Source organism: Aptenodytes forsteri, unplaced genomic scaffold (genome assembly GCF_000699145.1).
Source record: "Aptenodytes forsteri isolate BGI_AS27 unplaced genomic scaffold, ASM69914v1 Scaffold321, whole genome shotgun sequence".
Taxonomy (NCBI): domain Eukaryota; kingdom Metazoa; phylum Chordata; class Aves; order Sphenisciformes; family Spheniscidae; genus Aptenodytes; species Aptenodytes forsteri.
The window spans coordinates 139,617-160,860 of NW_008795030.1; the positions used below are offsets into that span (position 1 = coordinate 139,617).

A 21,244-nucleotide genomic window follows, 5' to 3' on the forward strand; every position below is an offset into this window, starting at 1 on the left:
CCTTTAGAGGTCCCTTCCAGCCCAAACTATTCTGTGATTCTGTGAAACTGATCTGGAACAAAGCTGCTGACGGGAAAGCACATGGGAGGGTGAAAAGTGGGCACAAGGATGGGGAAGAGCTTTTGCCAACTTGTTGGATCCAATTAACCAAAAATAATTGAAAAGCTCAGCAGGAGCCCAGCACGGGGCCAGGACCACTTTCCTCACCGAGAAGCTTCGCATCAATGCGCAGCGGAGCCCCGCTCTGCTGGAAAGCAGGCTGCGGAGCTCAGCTTCAGCTCAGGCCTCCTGGGCTTCTCCTGTCTCATGCTCTGGGTTTGCCACATGGTTTTGGGAGGCCAGTGGCCACGGGGAATCGTACCCGCTGTGCCCTCAGCTGGAGACAGGCTGGAGCCACGCGGCTTTGATCCACTCTTCCATCTGGTCAGTGGGAACATGGATCAAATTTGCAGCTCAAGCCTGTTTCTGGTTCCTTCACTGACCTTTGCACCACCATGGGTGAAGGTCAGGAGCCTGGGGCAGATGGGGCTGTTCCCCCCACGCACCTCGCCTTGTTAGGAAGGCCACTGGGACCACTGGTGGCGAACGGTGCTGTTCGGAAGAGCCCTCACAGAGGAGGGGTAAGATGCATTGTCCCGGGACACAGCCACGAAAGCGCTGCAGAGCCCTCTTCACACCTTGGCCTGCGGATCTGGCACGGAGAGGGCTACTGCCTCTCTGTCTTGACGTGGTCTCCAATCATCCTCCTGTGATACGTGGCCAGGAAGATGTCGTTGTCTCGGGGACAGTCGTAGTGGCAGGAGCACATCTTGATGAACATCATCTTCCGCTGGAAGAAGTCCCCCTCGGGGCAGCGGAACTCCACCTCCACGGTGCTGGTGACGTACGGGGTGCAGCAGCGGCCGTCCGTGCAGCTGCCGCAGAACTTGGGCCGGTAGGAACGGGTGCTGGTGCAGCCCGAAAACTCGAAGTGGAGGCTCTGGCGTGGCTTTGGGGTCCGCACACACTTCTTCCCCTTCTAGGGAGAGAGCAGATGGGTTAACAAGGACATGACAATCAGAGGAAAGGCCCACCTAGGCCCGTGCTCTATCTCCATCACTGGGCAACGGGACGCAGAAAAAGTGGAAGCACAGAGCAAAGCCTGTGAGACAGGCTCACGCCTGACAAGCACCCCGCTAGGTTGTCCCTGGCATTCACGGTGTTGTGTCCCCTCTCCCCAAGCCAGTACCTTGGTTTTCTCCATGGGGAAGTCGCAGGGCCGGACCATGCAGAGCCGGGTCTCCTTCTCCAGGCGGCACTGGGGGTTGTCGTTGGTTACCCGGGCGGAGATGCCCATGCCGCAGCTCTTGGAGCAAGCGCTCCACTCGGTGGTCTGCACCAAGCAGTTCTCCTGCAGGTTATTCAGCTCCGGCTTGTGTGCTGGGTCCTCCCTGAAAACTGAGCCACGCGGAAGAGACGCAAGGCAAGGTTCAGGGCTTGGAACAAAGTGTGGCAGCTCCGTGGCTGCTCCCAGCTTGGTCTAACTCTTCAGGGACAGTAGCAAAGGTCTGATCCATCCCACAAGCTACTCAGCCTCCCAGCAGAAGGAGAACGCAGGCAAAGCATGGGGCCATTTCCTACCTCAGCCCAGCTCCAGCCAGTTCTGCCGCGGTATCAGAGGGTGTGCGAGCCTCCCCCCAGCACCACTAAGGTCTCACCTTAATGGGTCTGGAGTTCAACACTTGCTACCCACACCCCGGTGCACAAAGTGCGCAGTCACCACCAGTTCCAAAGCAGATGTGACTTAGGGCCCCGATCCAAAGGCGGTTTGGATCCACCCCTATCCCCCAGCAAAGAGCTCCCGGCCCTGCCACGTCTGCCCACCACTCACCCGCCATGGCTGTCTCGAAGCGGTTTTCCTCGCTGCCCTCCTCGCAGATCCACTCTTCGCAGCACTTACTGCGAAACTTCACCCGCCGGGGGTTGGGGCACTCGGGGGACGGCAGCCGCAGGTCGTCGGAGCAGAGGGGGATGCAGCCGATGGCCCCGTCCATGCAGATGCACTGCAGCTTGCAGGTGGGCTGGAAGCTCTCCCCGTTGTGGTAGATCTTGCCCAGCAGGTCACAAGTTGCACCCTCGTGAGCTGTGGGAAGGGGGGAAGAGGAGGAGAAGCTGAGAAGACGGTACGGGGCTGGCAGCGTGGCCTCTGCCTCGGGGGGCCACCGGGCTCCTGGTGAGGGGCGAGTGCCCGCGTGCAGACTCTCCCCTGCTCTGCCAGCCCAGTGCTGGACGCAGCAGAAGTTGGCGCGTTTAACATTTGGCTCCCCGGACCCAAGGCTATTCCCGACATCGATTTTTGGAAGTTGGCTCCAGCCGTGCCAGACCTCCCAAAGTTCTCTAGAAAAAAATCTCTTCTCCGCTTGGATGAGCTAAGTGGGACTTTGTCTTTACAGCTTGTAGACAGCCTGTTCTCCAGTCAGAGGTCTCCCCGTCCCGCTCAGAGAGCGCCCCAGTCAGTGGTGTTGTGCAAGATGCATTCCTGACGCCACACGTGAGCCAGCGGCTCTGCTCCTCGTTACTCCTAGGAGGCCAAAAGGCAACGTTCTCCTAAGAGCAGTTGGTTCCCCACATGTCTAAAAGTACCTACAGAAGGAAAATAACACTTTGGGTTTATGACCTTTTTGGCTCCTCTGTGATGCACGCATCTCCTCTTCCTTCCGGCCACAACTTTTTCTATTTCTCTCTGTTCTGATCTCCAGACCTCTCATCTCCAGCCCTCCTACGAGTCTTTCACTCCTTCCCGATAAAACTTAAATGAGCAAAAAAGGGAACGTAACAATATCTGACACACAGGAGCAATCTTCAGTCTGCGGGTGCGAGTAATGCTCCCAAGTTCTTACGTCTGTATTAGCCAAAATTTTTCCAGTGGAAGTTTTCCAGCAAAAAACTCGTATTTGATTAAGAGTTTTGCAGGGACAGATCAATGTCAGGAATGTTTTCAATGAGAAACAACTGAAGCATTCCAATTTGATATCAAAGATTTCCTTTATGCTCTTACAATAGCTCAACCAAAATACTTGTTGGACAGTTTCCACAGGGGGAAGCATTTTCCTCGGGTAATTATTTTAGATACTGTAAAGATCAGGACGAAACATTTTGATATAATGGAAGCGGAAAGTTTTGACACAGCCAAACGAGTATTCTAAATAACTCATGGAAAGTTTTGAGATTTTTGTTTGTTTGTTTCCTTTCAGCCTGAAATGAAACGTTGCAATCTCAGAGTTGTTCACAGGAGAGAAATCCTGCTTTCGGACAGTTCTCGTCAGCTGCTGCTTTCTGCAATCCTGACCCTTAAAAAACAAAAAAAATCCATGCAAACCTCTATTGGGAAGTTACCAAAATGAAGGATTCTTGGCTGCTTGCGGAGGCTGACCAGGAAACCTGATCTATTTTCCCCTTAGTCCTGCTCGCCTGTGGAACATTGTCTCAGACAGAAAGCGTTTGGACCAAACGAGGAGCGAGAGCCTCTTTCCATCCCACCTAGTCCTTGAGGGGACACAAATCCTTCCGGGCTGCTAATGCCGTGTTTCTAACCAGAGCTGGAGCTCAACTTGCAACTCCTTTCAATGCCATTGGTATAAAAATACTCCTGTGCTCCTACTTAGAAGTTTCAAAATCCTCACTTTTTCCATCAAAGTGGAAGCCATCCACTTTCCCTCTACACAACCATTCATACTTATTTTTAAATCCTCTTGCACTGTTTTTTAGCCCAAGCCCTCTCCCTTCCCGATGAACCAGTCGTGCTGTTCCCTCAGCAGCACTCCTCCCCACCCCAGGAATGGCAGCCTGCTCAGGGGTTTTATTATGTTTTCAAACCTCAATCGTTTTGTCATGCCCTTCATTACCCTACGATGACCTCACTTTCCTGTTGACCTGATCCAATTAAAGCACCGAAACAGATTGTGCCAGCAGAGTGAGACGGCTCTTTATTTACCAGCTCCGCTTGGCACCGCTGCCACCTCCCACCTCCAGACACCACGTCCGGCCTAGGAGACTTTTGCCCTTTTCTGCAGGAAATATGGCAGAGCTCAAGTGAGCCGCTCCGGTCGCCGCAGCTCTGCCAGCTCCCTGCACCCGCCCAGGCCACCCTTGGGCTCTCCTGCTCTAGAGTTACTACGGGATCGTCTCTACCTTTCTGATACTCCAAGGTCGCTGCAGGAAGGGAAGAATTCCTCTGCAATACGTGAAATGCTACATACTGTGATAACATTAAACACATATACAGTAATTTTCACGCTGATGGTTCCCTTCCTGTCTCTTCTGACATGGTCTTCGGGCCGGCACCCAACCTAGAAGCTTCTCCCGTGACACCTGAACACCTCTCTGCTCCTTTCTGCTCCCATCACATCTGTCTTATTTGGATACCTGTAAGTCCTCCCTTCTCTAGTCACAAACATTGATCCTTCCCTTCATTTGATTCATCGCTCCACCTTCAGCTTCCTTCACTGCCTCCAAAATCCCCCATCTTCCAAGAGATCAGTGTGGACATCGCAAAAATATCACCCAAGGACGTTACGGCCCAAATCCTCGGTCCAGTTTAGGGAGATATCCTGGTCTATGTTCATCTGGGATTTTTGCCATGAAAATCTTAATTCCTCATTTAAAGGCAGGAAGGACCGTTGTGGTCTTCAAGTCTGATTTTCTACACAGCAGGGATCTGGGACTCTCACTCCAAAAATCTTTGTATCAAACCCATATGTCATGGTGAATACGAAGCAGTTTATTTAGAAAGATGTCCAGTCTTCATGGGAAGTCTTCGAGACGGAGACTTCTCCACACTCCTGAGTTAATTGTTCCAGTGCTTCACCTTTACTCTACAAACACACACCTCATTTCCAGCCTTAATTAGGCGGTTTACAGCTTACACCCGCTGGATGTTATTACGCCTGCGTTTACCTTATGAAGCTTCAATCATCAGCTCTGAGGTGTAGCAATGCCTACAGAGAGCACTAGGGAAGCTCATGTGGCTTCTAAAGATCACAATAACTGGGGGAGGAAAACTAAACAAGTAACTTCTAAAAACTTCTCAAAAGAAAGGAGAAAACACCTTCTACAAGTTAAATTCATTCTTTAGAGTAAAAAAAAAAAAATGTGTATGTGAACCTGGCACTGCAAAACGGTGCAGTTCCACCCCGAACCCCCAACGCCCCTGTCTCGGGGCGGAACGAGCGGTACGGCTGCCGGAGCATTTCCAGAGGTGCCACGTGCAGTGGCTGAACGCTTCCCAAAGCGTTCACATCAGCTCTCCAGCCCTCGTGTCTTCCTGACTATCTTGAAAAGCTTCAATTGAAAAAAATGGTCAGCTCCTGGCAGAGACAGGGGCAGAGGAGTCTTGGTTTTAAACAAAGAACAGGAGACTGAGGAAATATTTTTTTTTCCCCTCTACACCAAAATAATTTTTGCATGCTTTAAAAATAGCTACTAAACAAAAAAAAAATCCAAAAGATTTTTCTTTTCTGGCTGAAAAGAGGCACCAGGAGAGAAAACAGGTCTGCATTTGTATTTACCTGGCTCAGTAATTCTCATGTTCTACATAGACACTATTTTGCAAACGAGTTGTTCAGCTCTTTCCACCCCCGTGCCAAAGCCAGAAATACGGTGCGCCTCTTGCATGTAAGCAGTCGAGTGCAAAACGCCAATCTCCGGTGCAAGGCAGTGAGATTTTGGGTGAGATTTTCCAAGCAACTGTACTTTCCGGTAAAAGTCCGGATTGCTGATGGTTACCCACAGGCGCTGCGGGGCTAGAGGTTGTCTCCTAACAACGTCACGTGAGCAATGGAGAGTCCCAGACCCCCACTCGTCCCTTTGGAAACATCCTTCATCGCAGGAGGAAGTAGGCCTCGTGTGTACCGGTATCAGTGAATCTGTTGGCTCGCAGGGCTGGCACAGATCTCACAACGTGACGCTGGACGAAGCTCCAAGCACTACAGGAAATTCTGACGACGCCGTGGGTTTTCTGGGAGGTCTGCAGGCGGAGGGCTGAAGGGGCCACAAGAAAACCGCACAATAACAGAACATACAGCTCTCACCTAAGCAGATCCCGCTGCCTCTGTGGATTTTGGAGAAGTCGCAGTAGAGTCCCTTGTGATGATCGCAGGGTTTCTGCAGGGAACAGAGCTCGCCAAGCTGCCTGGCACACACCTTGCAGCAACCACAGGCATCCAATACATGGCTGGTGCCAGCGGGGCACTGCAGAGGCTGGGAGGGACACTGGCATGGATACGTGCAGGCTTGCGGTTCTACCTGGAGGGCAGACAAGCCATGGAGAGAATGAGTCTCCCGCAAGCCAGCCAGGCAGAGAAATGAAAAACACGATTCTGCTTCAAGCACAGACACCCCATCAGGAGGAGGGAAGACCGACTTCGCCCTCCACCGGAGAGCCCTGCTGCAGAGGATGTGCATGCAGCTCCCGCGGACTCGCAAGACGAAACTTTTCCTCATCCCTAACCTATCTGGAGCTCAAGGAAACAAAAGATGCCTCTGGGAAGCAGGGCCAAAACAAACACGACAAGCAGTAGCTTGGAGTCCCATGCGCAGCTCAGCCCCCCGCTTCCCCGGAAGCAATAAAATAGTAATTATTAACAGCAAGCGATTCCCGGCTCTTACACAGCACCGCTCAGGAGAAAACATCAAGGCACTCCGCGGCAGCATCATTAGACCCAGTCCGAAGATGGAAAAAGCGAGGCGCATAGCGAAAGCCCAAAGTCAGCCCGCGCTGAAAACTGACCCAAAGGCTCCCGAGTCCCATTTTGTCCCCTGGATCTCATACTTTCTTCGTTATTCCCTGAGATGTGCCCTCTCCTCTCCCCTTTCCAGGGAACGCAGCGTAACCAACGTTCCTCAGGACCTTGTAATCTACAGCTGCCCTGCCTGGTAGCGTTTCAGAAGTGCTGGCCGCCTCTTGAAACCCACCCTTGGCTCTTACACCACTTCAGATGCTAAACAGAGGTCAGGCTACGTCTGAAGGAGGGCTACCTTCTCCGGAAAACCCAGGATACTTCAAACATTCCAATAACTCAGTCTGTGGCATCCTTGTCCTGAATCAGCTTGGAGCGAATACACCAGCCTCAGCTCTGGATGTGCCCAGATTTGGGCAAGATGTAAAACCACGACTGTGAAAGGTGCAGAGCATATAGTCTGGAAAGATCCTCTTATACCTCCTCAGAAACACCAGCGTGCCAACCCTAGCCTGGTTTTCTGTTCAGCTTCTGCCCGCTAAAATTCTCCAGGTAGTTCAGAGGGATGCAAGAGCACTGCTCCAGTTTGCAGTGCTCAGATGCTGCACGCTGCTAGACAGGGGTCAGCTCCCACCCCGGGGGCAGCTGCTGCCGCAGGGCTGATACAACCCTTGCACGTAGATGATGCCAGCGAAACGCTTTGGGATCCTGTATTGCTGTGAGCTGGGGTGAAAAGGAAAGCACCCGACAGGGAGGACCCCTCACGGCTCCGCTGCCGGCCCCGGCCACTGCCACCCAGGGAGAGGGGCTGCGGCAGCTGGAAAGAGCCTGGGGGCAGGCGGGAGGGGGGGAACACCTGGCACAGAGGCCAAAAATGTATCTTGCTACAGCTCTGTTTGCACTTGTTCTATCCCATCCAGCCCTCGCTTGTGAAACAGCTTCCTTGGATATTGTGTTTGTCACCAATAACAGTAGTAAAACTTTTCCAGCTGTTTTGACTGTTGCTCAAAACAGCTGCTCTGACTTTAGCTCACATGAGGTCAGAAGGTGCCAACTGCCTTGTACTTCTGTAACAATCAGCACGGCATGGTGTAGGACAGGGATCAGCCTAAATCTTAACTCACAAGTCCTCCCAGAGTCTCACCCTGCTCAGCAGGCATCAGCATAATTCTCCTCGAAAACTCCTAGCGCAAAGTATTTTGGAAACAAAGCCTCTCCTGCCTGTAGCCCAGCTGTTCTCAGACGGCAGTCTTCGGGCCACTCGCTGGGAGCTGGCATGTCACAGGGATCTCTTCCCGACTGCTGAAGTGCATTAAAAGACGCTAAAAATACAGAAATGCTTTCCTACTGTTTTTCATGTATGCAACCGCTGTAGCTGCCAAAAGGACACGTTATTCAACCATGGACGAGTGGGTGGGGGGGTACATGAGATCATAGAAGAGGCAAAGCATTCCTAACACAGGACCTATATTAAGATGCAATCCATGCACTTAAAAAAATATTGACAACGAGCATTTTCCAATGCAGTGTCAGCCACAGGCCATATAAAGAAACACTCTCAAAATAGCTCTCCTACTGAAAAACAAACCAAAACAACCTCTTTCAGGATAACAGAGGATGCAACGGAGTTAAACCCAACCAAGTTTTCTTTCTCGCCTTCATTAATCATTGCTGGTGCTATTTATTTCCTTTAATAACTCACCCAAAGAAACTAGGCCACCTGGTTTTACCTTCTGTTCACAATCAGCTTCACTTCCTCATTATATTACGGCTGCTTTTCAGCACAAGAACATCTGGATTCAGATCTCCGACGTATCGGAGACCCGCTGGGTGACTCTGCACCCCCACCTCTTTTGGGGTGCCTCATTTCCCCCACCCATGAGCACAAGCACGGCTTAAAAGGCCCGATTCATCCGTATTTGCAGGGCCCTTTTCAATACTTCAGGATTTTCCAATCAGTCAGCTCAGACATGCCTCTTTTCATCACCCAGTCCACCCGGCCCTGTGTGTGTTGGGGCTCCTGTTTGCTTGTTTTATTACTGGGCAAAGTCAGCCCGTGCTATTTATAACTCCCGCTCCTCTCACGAGCCCAGGAGAGGATAGAATGAGCTGAAATCTTTTTTGGCTCGTGCACACTCAACAGCGAGCACTGAATAACTGGCTGGCGAGGGGAACTTCTTGAGTTGGGAACAGCTGGTAGAAAGTCAATGTTGAACCAACTTCCTAGAGTTCTCCATTACTTAATTTGCTTTCACAGCAATTTCAAATAGGCTCAATAATGGATTATATTGGATTTGCATGGAGCACCCTCCACCCTGCATTATTTTCAAGGACTGCTTCTAGGAGTTGTTTCAATACAGTGTGGAAACTGCCCAAACTGTCCCAAAGAACTGCAAGGACTCGCATTCAGGGCCTTGCTACAGACCCATACGTACCACAAAGACCAGCATTTCCACATCACACGCCACCGGCCTTGGGTGCAGAGGGATTCAACTTAGAGAACGTTTAATTTTCTTCCCCTCTGCAGAAGGGTTTGTCCCCAAAATTACGCTTTTACCTTCACTGAGCAGGATCCTAACTTCAAGTTCACTACAGCCTTGACCTTGTTTCTGTTGAGGTTAGCAGTGCATTTCTGTGAACTTCGAGAGCAGCAGAACAGAACCAGTATTAGAAATCAAGGCTATAGATTTAAGAAAGTGCTAAAGCCTGGAATATCAGCTCTCCCTGCTCCTGGCTTTGCTGGCAGCTCCCATATTGATCACAAACACCATGTGTGAATCTGCCACTCCCAGGACCCCTGAGCGACGGCCAAGCCACAATGGGAGTAAAAACAGTCTGACTAGAGGATTCCCTTGCCTGTGCTCCACACATGTTCTCCACCACTGACTCCCAGGTCCCATCTGCTCAGCTGACAAGCCAGAACAAGCTTCCTCCCAACTGCCAGCACCGAACCCAGTTACCTGGGGGGAAAGAAAAAGTGAGAATGTTCTTCCTGCTTCATATTCACATAAAACCTCTTCTCCCTACACCCTCAGGAAGGCACGAGTGGGGGGACACGAGCTCACACCGCTGCAGCAGTTCTGTGGCATCATCAGGACTTCTCATTCCTGATCAGTCAATGTCCACCCGAGCTCAGGGAACCAGCTAAGAGGGCCAAGCCGAAGAGGATTTTTAAAATGCGTTTGGGCTCATGACTGCATTCAAAGGACCGGGAAAGGAGCGTTTCGAAGCTGAGCTAGCTGTTTGCAAAGTGCTTTGGGAGCCAGGGGTTAACGCTGCAAGGTAGGAGTAATATAGTAAACACGTAACTGGTTCTCTTTCACGCTCCAAGACTGGCAGTAGATAAAGCAGTCAAAACACAGCTATTCACATACTCCAAACACTGAATTATCATGGATAATACCTGCTCTCCCTCCATCACAGGCTCTCAAGGCACCTTCCCAGGTTGCTGCAGCACATTGTACAACAGCCTATTATGAGACACGAGAACCACTGCCCCCATTTCACAGACAGAGAGCGGAGGCACGGAGACCTGCCCAGGCTGAGCCTGGCAGAGCTAAACATAACTCCCAGCAATCCTGGTTCTCCTCTCACCTCTGAACAACACAGGAGGCAGATTCAGGAGCAACAGCTCTCGTTTCCTTGCTCGATCCACTAAACGTCACTCTCAGAGCTCAAAGTAAGTCAAAAGTCCCATTTCCAAGGCAGTGGAAAGGCAGGTTTAGGGAAAATGACATCATCTCAGAGTAATAATAAAGTGTCACAGCGGTGGGATTCACTGCTATCGTTTACATGACCAATATGACGCTGCCAATGCTGGGTCAGTGCAAGAAACAACAAGACCATCCCAAACAGCAGCAGTTACCCTTAGATCACAGTAGTGTTAGGTGCACAGGACACCTTTCCTGGCAGGAAAGGGGCTGGCACATGCTGAGTGCTGCCAGGAGCAATCAAACAGACCTTATCAACCAGAAGTTTATTGCATCTATCAGCACAATAAGCCTCACAAGGCGCAGTGGCTCTGTGAACCTGATTTCTTCACTGATCCAAAAGGCACTTACTGCAATTTAGATACATTAATGACTGCAGCAATGTTCCTGCTATTAGCTATAGCACACAAAAGTCCTAAGCAGAATCAGCTGCTCTGTCAAGCACGAAAACAGGCACAAATCCTGCTCTGGAGAGGCTGCAGTCTGATTTCCCCCTCAGGGTCACTGTTTTGGGGAACACATGGGTGGATTCAGTGGCAGCTGGGGAAGGATGGTGATGGTAAGGACCTGGGATATGAGACTCTTATTCCTTGCAGTGACATAAACTCAGTGACTTCACCTCTCTCCGTTCTCTTCTCCCCCCTTGTAAACCAGGGCTGGCTTCTAGCTCACAAGAGAGGAGTGAAACAAAATCCATTCACACTTGCCAAGAGCTTTGAGATCCGTAGATGACAGGCGTTACGCGCGGTGCAGCTCCGAGCGTGGTTTAGTTACACAGTGCATTTGCATTGCTCTGCTAACAGCCAACCTTCCCTCAGGAACCTTCGGAGGCAGGTGGCAGCTGGGAAGAGTTATTCAGCCTAAAGCATTCGCATGCATCAAAGCAAGAAGCTGCACTGCCCAGCCAGCAAACGGAGCTGCTGCAGTGCAATACGTACCCAGCCAGGTGCAAGGAGGAGGAAGAACAGAGTCCAGGAGGTCACTGTCCCCAAGTTGCCAGACATCCCGAGTAAAGGGAAGGGAGGGGACTCGGGCTGCCGACTGACTCACTCCTTCTCCTTCGGAGTTTCTCCTCTCTCTTTGGAGAAAGTTGCACGCCAGCTCCTCTTTAAATAGCCTCCTGGAGGGGGCGTGCCCCACGCTTGAGTGACAATCCGGAAAGCAAGCTGAAATGGGTGCAACAAAAAATGTCCAAATTCCAGGGAACATGAGCAGATTCCTGTGGCCCTGGCGGTTACGGGGCTGCCGGCGCAGCCTGCAGCTTGGTTACTTTCCACATGGGTAAAACAAATCCCAGGAAAAGCAGGATTATTATCTTTTAATTTTTCCTCCTTTTAACTCCAAAAGTATGAAGCCTGGTACAGCTTTCTTGACACAACCCCCCTTTCCCTACCTACATCCATTCCTTTTTGGCTGCAAGAGCTGAGGAGTTAAATAAGCAGAGCTTTGTGGTGCTCAATGTTTTTCCTTTGAACAGGAGGGAGAGATGGAAAGTTCAGCGCTGTTAGGCACAATTAGGTACCATAACTGACCGTGCATCACCAGCACTTGCTGCTGCCAGCTCCGAGAAATGAAAGTTTCATGACTATAAAGACTGCTATCTGAACTCCTGCAACGAGGAGCTGCTTGTTTTAGGAGGCAATGAAAAGCTACGGGGTGAAGGTTATTGATAAAGCACAGTAGTTCCCTGTAGTGCTTTATTTGCGCCTCGGGACTGATGCAGGATATCACACATTTTCATCTCGGGGCATGATCTTTTCTGTTTGCTGCTGAAATACAGAACCAGGCTTCTGCACAGCCTGCACAAAAAGACCTTTAGAATATGAAAGAGTTGTTCTGTGTATTAAAAGAGTTGTTTTGTTTATTCCCAAACAGCAAGCGGAATGCTGCCATGGAAAGATGAGGAGAAGGAGTGCAGCAGAGGGCACTCTTAGTCCTTGCTGGCCTGGAGTGTGACAGAGCAGGTTGGGTACCGGACAGGAATCCTCTGTGCCGCACATGAAGTGGCCTTAAAAAGATGGAGCCGTGCCTTTGAGTCAGGGACCTTTCCAGGGTAGAAGTGGTGCAAGATCTGTGTACTTACTTTGGGCCAACATAAAGCAGGGGGCAGGAGCATATGCAGAATGCACTGCGCCATACAGTCCCTACCACATCCCAGCAGAGTGTGCTGGGAAGTAGGACAGAAGATGAAGGGAAATACAGGGAGTGTGTAGTGCGTCATTTAAATTCAGCCTCCTTCCTTCCTGCCTCCAAGCGTAGGGCACCTTAGCTGGGAATCAAGCCCTGCATTTTACTCGGGTCCCTTCAGGTCCCTGTGCAACACCAGATCAGCCTCCACACTCCCTATGCCACTCACTGTTTGTCCACTGCTGAAAACAGACAACTCCGACTCTTAATTAATTAGCACTTGGAAAGCCCCTTGGGATTTGGGGCTGGAGAGCATTAGCATGGTGCAAACCACCTCAGATGCACCTCCTTCTTCTCCTCTTCCACGAGACGAGGGATTTCACAATCATTTCCTTAACAGCTACCTCTACTAATGTCACAATGAAGGATTATGGCTCCACACAAAAGATTTAATGTACTGGAGGTGGTATAAACATCCAGTGCCCTAGAGCAGCTCGGAGCTAAAGGCAGTCTAGCTGGATATACATTCCTTCCCCTTTTGGAAGGCTTGGCACCTTAAACTATGTTGTTGCCTAAAATTAGCTGCTCACAATTTGCAGGACATTCTCCCACTGCTCATAAATAAGACAGGATAAAGCGCTACACACCTCTGTTCTCATTTTCTCACACAGCAAGAATATAATCCACAGCAGAATTCCAAGCCATATGGGGCATTTGAAGGTGTTATATTTGTGCCTTTCTAAAAGGACAGTGCTTAATGTATGGCTCGATTCATACATTGCTCCTTGTCCAAGAAGCAGCAGTTGCACCTTGAGCCATGTTCTTCCAAATTCTGCTTTCAGAATTTCTTTTAACCTGCTGCATGACCTCAAATGAACTGTTCAACTAAAACCATAATGCTCACTCACCTGTCAGGAGTTTTGTGGGGAATATTCAGCACTAAACCAGCATTATGATGGCTGATTAAGTTTTCAACCCACAACAAAAATAAAGAATAATGCGGTTATAAAACATCCTTACCAAGCTGTGCATCATCATCCACCTGAATGCTTTCATCTTCCCAGAACAGTAGCATAAGTAAAATGTAGAGAGTTGCAATCCTGCTCATCCTTCAAGCCACCTTAGCTCTGCCATGGCCAGCCAGCTGTCTCCCCTGCCTTGCCAAGAGACGAGCACCTGGATCCACTCTAGCTGCTTTACTGGGTAACAGAACCAACATCTTGCACCAGTATCTTCACTGCAAAGTGCCAGGAGCAGCGCCAAGCCCTCCACATGAGGGTTTCTGGGGACAGAAACCCTCCCCGAGCCCAGAGCAAGTCTGCCACAAAGGCACCTTTTTACCATAAGCTGAAAAAAAGTAGAGGAGCAGCAGGACATGAAGGACAAGTGTTAGGGATGGTCCAAGATTTTCTTAGGGCACCGCGACAACCAAAACTACCCCTAATGCTATCAGCTGAACTGTTCACCCCACTGGACGTGCCACTTGCCAAGAAGCAAGAGAAGAACATGAAGGTTGAGTGACTCAGAATGATCAAAGGGAGGAAACACCCAAGTTAACACCGATTTGCGTCTCTTCTTTTTGCCTGAGCTGCCTCAAGTGAAGGGATAAAGATGTCAACCCTGCTTAAAATCTCCCCCAAGCAAAGAATAGTGGGTGTTTAATTCACCTTGTTACGCTCTTCTGGGTTCACTCACCATTCCCAACCAGTGGCTTTCCTGAATTTATAGTAATTAAAAAAAGAAGACATTTAGATAATTGCTAAAAATCATGTAAGGGTAAAGAATAAAATTAAGGCAAGCACATACACAGTTTTTTGGCTCAGCGTGATCTCTCCCAGCGGCACTCTGCCTGCAGAAGCCAAAATAAAAAGCCGGTGCAAGCAGCATGGTAAGGGGAATCATGCTTACCCACTCCTCAATGACTTCAAAGCTGTCCCCTGTCTCAAAGCTGCTCGGTCGTCCACAGGACGTGCTGGTGGCTCTCAGGACTGCTCCTTACGGGAAGGTTTCCATTCTCACAGCTGGCCAGTCTTAGCAAAAGTCACTGTTGGAGTGGATCACAGGCAATCACTCTAATTTGGCACTCTTAACTTTACGAGCCTCACTGAAATTATATCAAACATAAATTTGGCCCAGCAGAGATGGTGAGGTTCATCCAGCTAGATGGTCTGAAACACAGGAATTTCATTTCACTGTTCATTACCCAACTACTGATGCCTGCTTGATGCATCCTGCTCACATGCTCAGGCTAAACTGATTGCCAGGTTTGGGGCCATGAAGGAGTCCTGTCCCCTGCTTTTTGCCACCTTCTGCAGTTTGAGGATAAGATGCAACTCTTAAGTTTGGCTGGGCACTTTCATCCAGCTTCTCCCCCGATGATACAAGGCTGCGGGACGTGACACTGTTGATTTTTCCATCTGTGGTATATTACTAATGAAAGAACAAAACCCATCAACATCTATCAAGGCCATAAGTTTGCTGCAAGGATGGGAAGGAGCTCTGCAGGTCCGTGTGCTTTGGGGTAGGACAGGTGAGCAGTCTCCGAATGCTTTTGGGCTAAACACGGTTCCCAGAGACTTAACAGCTGAGAAGGTCTCTTCCAGACCCGTGTTCCGGTTCAAGTTCAGTGCTCATTCAGCATCTGCCTAAAGGGACATTTAGGGTCAGATTCATGCCATCTAATCGTTAGGCACTTAATTAAGGCATCTACATTAGAAGCCTAATCTCTCTAGGCTCTCTTTATAACCAGTGGATAAGGACCGAAGCTCCTGAACTGCCTTCTGACGGTCCCTATCTCTGTTCCTACATACCCACCAGCTGTATCACGATGCTAGTTGCTGTAAATTGTCAAGAGAAAGTGTCACATAAAGGCAACACCAGAGCTCAGCAAAGGCTAAATGGTACAGCGTATCTGACTCCAATCTGGGCGGGAAAGGCTACCCTGCCCTAAGGACGGAAAGGGCAGGAAAAACCACCCCTACCCACTTCAGCACAGCCTTGGGATGAAATCCTGACCGCGTGGAAACACCCACTGGCTTCAGCAGAGCTAGGATTCCCCTCTCCGCCTGGCTTGCCAGATACTACGGCCCCGAGGGCACGCTGTTGTGCCCATCGTTTAAGGGAGTCAAGCAGGGAACAAATTTTGTCCCTGGCTGCAGAGTTCACTAATGAAGTCTACAGTAATTTTGGTTCTGGGAGGAACACTCCATTGTATTTGAGGATTTCTTGTGAAATCAAAGCCTATCAAGGGACGCAAAACTTGGGATGGGTGGGGTGCCTATTCATGTCCTTATAAAGGATGTAAATCTATAAAAACACTCTTGGCATCATGAGTTCGGAAAGACCCAGTGCTTAGACACAGAGCTTGCCAGCAAAAGCACACATTCTCTTCTGGAAAAATAAATGCCCCCCTGGAGCCTGATCTTGGCAGGAGGCAAAAAGCCAGTTCTGCAGCTTACCAAAGAGTGTGCAACCAAGGGCACCCAGGGGGGCTACCAGGATGGACACTAAACCCCATTTATCAATGCATAGGACTCCCGTTTCAGAACAGGTGAACAGTAAGGAAGTCCACACTTCTAAGGACATACATGCAACAAGAAGCCTTCCCAAAGCAGAGTACCACAGGTGTTGAGCTCTTCGCAAAAAATAGGCCTTGGTTTTGGAAGCAGAGCACTTGACAGTCTTCTCCCTCCTTTTGCCCCATTTCTGCTGTCGTGAGAAGTCTGGCCTTTCACCCCAACCCAGGGCCCAGCCAGCTGGGAGGCTTTCAGGCCAGCTAGGACCACTCTAATTATCTAACCTGACTTCTTGCCCAACACAGGCTGGAGCATTTTGCCTAAATAATGCACAAGATCCTGCAACAAGGGCTTCTGCGACCAGCTTCTGTATTCTGCCTCCTGCCAGGTTACAACCAGCTCTGAATGTGGCAAAGAGGCAGAAGTTCATGCACGGACCGGGCCCTGGACTAGAGCTCTGGGAAGCCTGACCTAACACCCAGCCCTGCTGCAGACCCCCTGCGAGACCCCAGGCACACTGCACTGGCTGTAGCTACAACCCCTTCAAAGAGCGGTCAAGAAAGGGCTGCAAGCACAGCTTGTTCCCCGAGGCAGCGTGAGCTGTGCAGACCTGTCCAAGGGCACAATCTGCACCAGGCGTGCTTGTGCAGGCAGGTGCCCCAGGATCCCTGGGGCTCAGCATCCAGGTTACTGGTCCATGCAGAAAATCAGACCTCGAGGGCAATGCAGACAAAGCTGAAGGCGATCACTCTACGCCTCAAGGTTTGTCAAGGTGCAATAAAAAAGTACCTGTTACCTGCAGACCAGCACAGGTCTCCACGCAATAGTGTAATAGCAGGTGATCTTCTGAGACCCTTAACAACTGCAAAATTTGGATACAAATGTGAGTCACCATCACAGCCAGGAGCATTTGTGCCGAGACATTGGCTTGCACAGAACTGCAGGAGGAACAGGCCCTGGGAGGAAACAGGCAACTGCACCCACCTGTGAAATGGATGCTTCCTTGGGTTTTTCCACTTCTTAACTTACTGCATGCTTAATTATCCTGAAGGAAAACTGCAGGGAGGGAGGGTATGTTTAAGGTGGACTTGGGCAGGCTCATTTAAGGAGGCCTCCTGATCTAGAGGACTCCTCTGGTGCACATCTCTGATGTATCCGAAGAGCACTCCACCTTTCATGGCATTCGGTCCTCACAACACCTGCACAGATGTGGCACAAAAGGACGTGCTCAAGGTAATATGGCTTGTGAAAGAGAAGGGACTAACGTGAGGTCTCTCTACCGCATTAATCACTGGGCTCTGCCATAATTACCAGGCGCTTTTTCTAGTGCATAAGCCAGGCACTGCTGTGTCTGTACAGCCGTATCTGAAAGGGTGCAAGGTAAAATTCTCCACAAGATCCCATCTCTCCAAAGACCTCTGGGATCACCTAAAAATCCAGGACTCAGCCCCTCAGTCAAAATAGCTTCAACAGGTCTTCCCTAATATATACCAGCTGCACATCTCACACAGATTCAACAGGCAGCAACAGGTCCCTGAGCTCTGCCAGGCTGGTAGGACCTGGAGGGGTGGGTGGCCTACCAGGACTTGTGTGTATCTCTCATTAGGGATTTGGGATTCCAACAGGAGCCTGCCCACACCTTTCCCATTCAGGTTTTGGAAAAATTCCAGCTCATTACATGGAATCGGTGAATGGTTGAGGTTGGAAGGACCCTTAGGTCATCTGGTTCCTCCTGCAGCTGAGGGGTAGACTTCGGGGACCAAGAGAGAAGTGCAGGTCAACGGGGTCTGCAAGTTCAGCAAGGCAGTGCTCTTGCCAGCCTGTTCCTGTATGGCACAAATGAATCTCTGCACATGAATCCTTGATTAGCTTTCTAGCCCCTGGGGCTGTAATTGTGAGCCAGCCTTAACGAAGGGCTTGCACCTTTAGAGAGGCAGGGACTTCTCTCAGCTGAAGGGAGTGTTAACCTTGGAATGTAATGCAGACACCTTCAAAATTAGCTGTAAACCAACTACTTCACTGCTGATTAAAGAACATGATCTTCCTCCGGAGGTCTGCACAAACTGCTGTAAGTTACAAATCGATGAAAAATAATTTGGGAAATGTTAAATGTGAAACTTTCACTTACATGTTCTTAATTATTTTTGTTACAGGCACACATCTATGAGGTTGATCTTTCGTATTTGTTTTTTTCATTTGTTTCCTTACTAATAGTTCTTTTAGAAGTTTCACATCACAAGTGTTTAAGAAAAGACAAGTCCCAAACTCCATGAATAGCCTTGTTATAAGAATGGCATCATTTTACACAATATTAATAAGGAAATAGTCTGTATTTGTGGCCATCATTGCCTTCAGACAGACCAAACTCACACAGGCTGAGGAAGACGAAATGTTTCAGCAGGCTGCAACCTGCTTGAGGTCTCTAGCGGGGCTTTCACATGAGCAGAGTCAGTGCAGTGCTCCTGGGCCCCAGCAGTGGTCACCCGCTCCTCTGTCTGCATGGGGGATGATGTGTGCTGCTTCTCAGCACCTGGTGCTTCTCTGCTCCCCTAGCCCCTTGTCCTAAACAACTGCTCTAGCTCTCTTTCCCAGAAATGTGTGTGATGTTAGAAACCCTCTTGATAAATGCAGAGGTGACAGTTTTATTAGCTAGTAGTGGAACATTATTAGTTCTGCCTACAAATGCCGCATTTTTTCATACCATTTTATGTATAGGAACCAACAGCATTACTGTTACAAACCTGCTTTAAGTTCAGAGCCTTTACTTTCATTATGGCTTTTGCCATATTGTCTTTAAAATACCCTGTTGCTGGTAAAGCAACCACTATGACAGACTACTAAAGCTTTTACAGTTCGGGCCATTTTACCCTAGGGATGCAGCAACAGATGTTTTCAAGTAAGTTTTACAAAGCCTCAGTCTGCTGTTGTTGTTGCTGTTTTAAGGAAGTTATTTGAACCAATAATTTTCATCTCTATAGTTTAAATCGTTTCACCCTCAAAAGCATGATGTCATCTGGCAACAGAGGTGCACAGAGATGGGTTTGAAAGCAGACTTTAGGTGAATAACATTCCCTTGTTTTTTTCCAATCTGATCCCTGCAATACAGCCATGAGTTAGGTAAAAGAAAAGCTGAGGCTGGTTCAATTTCTTTGCCAGGCAAATAGCCCCAAATCATCTTTACTCTAATGCCTCTTTATGCAGTCATTTCACAATGTTCTCCCTTGTGCATTAGACTGGAAATTAATGACCTGCCTGGCAGAGATAGGCCAATCTGTTAGGTCAAGAGGCTTTGTTAAAAAAGTTATTGGGGATTCTCAAATTATTACAATTTTGAGCCCAAGGTGTCCTGACCTCGAAAAAGGGGATAGGTGAAATGAAAACTATGGAGCCTGGCTATGTTTCAAGGAGGTAAGGAAAAAAGGCTTTTCCTGCCAGGGCAGCTCTTGGTCACTTGGCACTCAAGACCTTCAAAAACCACAGAAAGGTTCTCGACTCTGGCATTAACTGTTAGAGCTCTGTGTGTCCCTGATGTTCCAAGTGGGGAAATAACTAACCAGCTGCATAGACTCACCAGTGTCATTGCCTTTCCACTAAAACAGTGACACTCACCCTCCCCACGTGCAAGTCCCCTGGACTGGTGAAATTCCTCCTCTGCTATGCTCATCTTCCTTCAGAGGAAACAGTGAGGGCCAGGACACAGCTCAAATGCCTGCAAGCCCTGCAAGCCTGTTCATTCTGCCCCAAACAAGGAGGGCTGGCAGGGCCATGTGGATCCCTTTCCTAGAACAAAGGAAACAAACAAAATTACTTCCAGCTTCTCAAATTCTTCTCAAAATAATATGTCAGCTTAGTCTGTACTGCTATCCTGTAAAAAGAGTTTGGAGAAACAAAAGGAATGAGACAAATTCCCGTGCTCGCACTGGGGCTGTTCCCTGTACCGGAATGTACATGGGAAAGAGCTTGTGATGCTATTTTAAGCCCTAGGTGTATTTCAAGGGGATCTCAGCTGAAGAGGCCAGGGAAGAGTCCAGGCTGTGCTGAGTCAGAGGGGAATCCCATGAACCAGCCTCATGACAAGGATATAAGACCCTTTTTCATCCTTCACATGAACTAAAATTAGAGTTGAAAGAAAGAATCTTGTGGCAGAAAAATCGCCCGCAACAAAGGGACCTCAGGAACAGAAGCATGAGGTTAATTTGACACTGCACTGATATAACTAAAGCCAGAACTTTACCCCTAGCATTCCTGTGGCAACCGCACAGTGATTATGCTAGTCCCTGGTTTCATCAGAGAATGATTGCAGCTGGCAGTGGGGCTCAAGTGATGTGTTCACTGCAGGATGAACTTCTGAGGTTATATACACAGCGCTGGCAGTCACTCCTCTGATCATTTTGAGACTAACTTTACGGATAGTCATCCCACAGCTCAAACAAAGTGTTATGAGGTACAGAAGAACATTTAAAGCAGCATTGTTGTGATCAGCAAGGCTTTCACATTCCAAAAAGATTACTGAAACATTCTGCCTGGTCAGTGAAGCTACTGGCCGTCTGCCTTTTCATCAGCAGCAGCTGGTCTTCAAAAGGAGATGTAAGGATCCCTGCTAAGAGTGAAGCCACACAAACAGCAGGCAGAGAGCCCAACCCTTTCTGGAGAGGGGTTCCCACAACCCCGGTCCGTGGAGCCATGGCAGCACCAGGTTTCGGTGACCTGGTGTTGGACTCAGATCTGGGAGCTCAAGACCAAACCCATTCTCCCTTCTCAGTCTTAAGGCCCGAAATAGTGTTTACTGCACGGCCCCCCACCAGGCTTGGCTGGCTGCTGGTGCAGCTTGTGCCAGTGTCTGCTCAGCTCTTTCCCACACTCAGAATCTCATTTCTGCTGTTCCACAGGCTACAGCATAACTAGCCTTTAGGGGAGACGTGTCAGTGCCTGCAAGCTCAGTCTCATCTGCTGCCATGAGCTCAGTACAGCCTCTCCTCCAAAGCCAGCGCTGGGAGGTCATCGCTTGCCTTGGGTTCGAATGCCAGAAATACCCAGCTCAGCAGAGTTTTCTGGCTCAAAAGCTGCCACTTCCATAGGAACCTCTGGGGAGGGGAAGGGATAGGCTTTGCTTAATTGTTTTGTTTTTAAAGTAGCACTCTCTCATCCTATTTTTGTCCCAGGGTTGTTTTACTTG

General features: G+C 49.4%; 1 protein-coding gene across 1 annotated transcript; it reads right to left on the reverse strand.

Annotated features, from left to right (window-relative positions):
- Positions 1–6: 6 nt before the first annotated feature.
- Positions 7–11,442, reverse strand: LOC103896397 (connective tissue growth factor). The gene is made up of 5 exons (XM_019471246.1): positions 11,365–11,442; positions 6,069–6,282; positions 1,871–2,122; positions 1,229–1,437; positions 7–1,018 (listed from the first exon to the last, which is right to left on the reverse strand). The coding sequence occupies exons 1-5, from the start codon at positions 11,428–11,430 to the stop codon at positions 707–709; spliced, it is 1,053 nt and encodes a 350-aa protein (XP_019326791.1). The 5' UTR covers positions 11,431–11,442; the 3' UTR covers positions 7–706.
- Between the last annotated feature and the right edge of the window lie 9,802 nt (positions 11,443–21,244).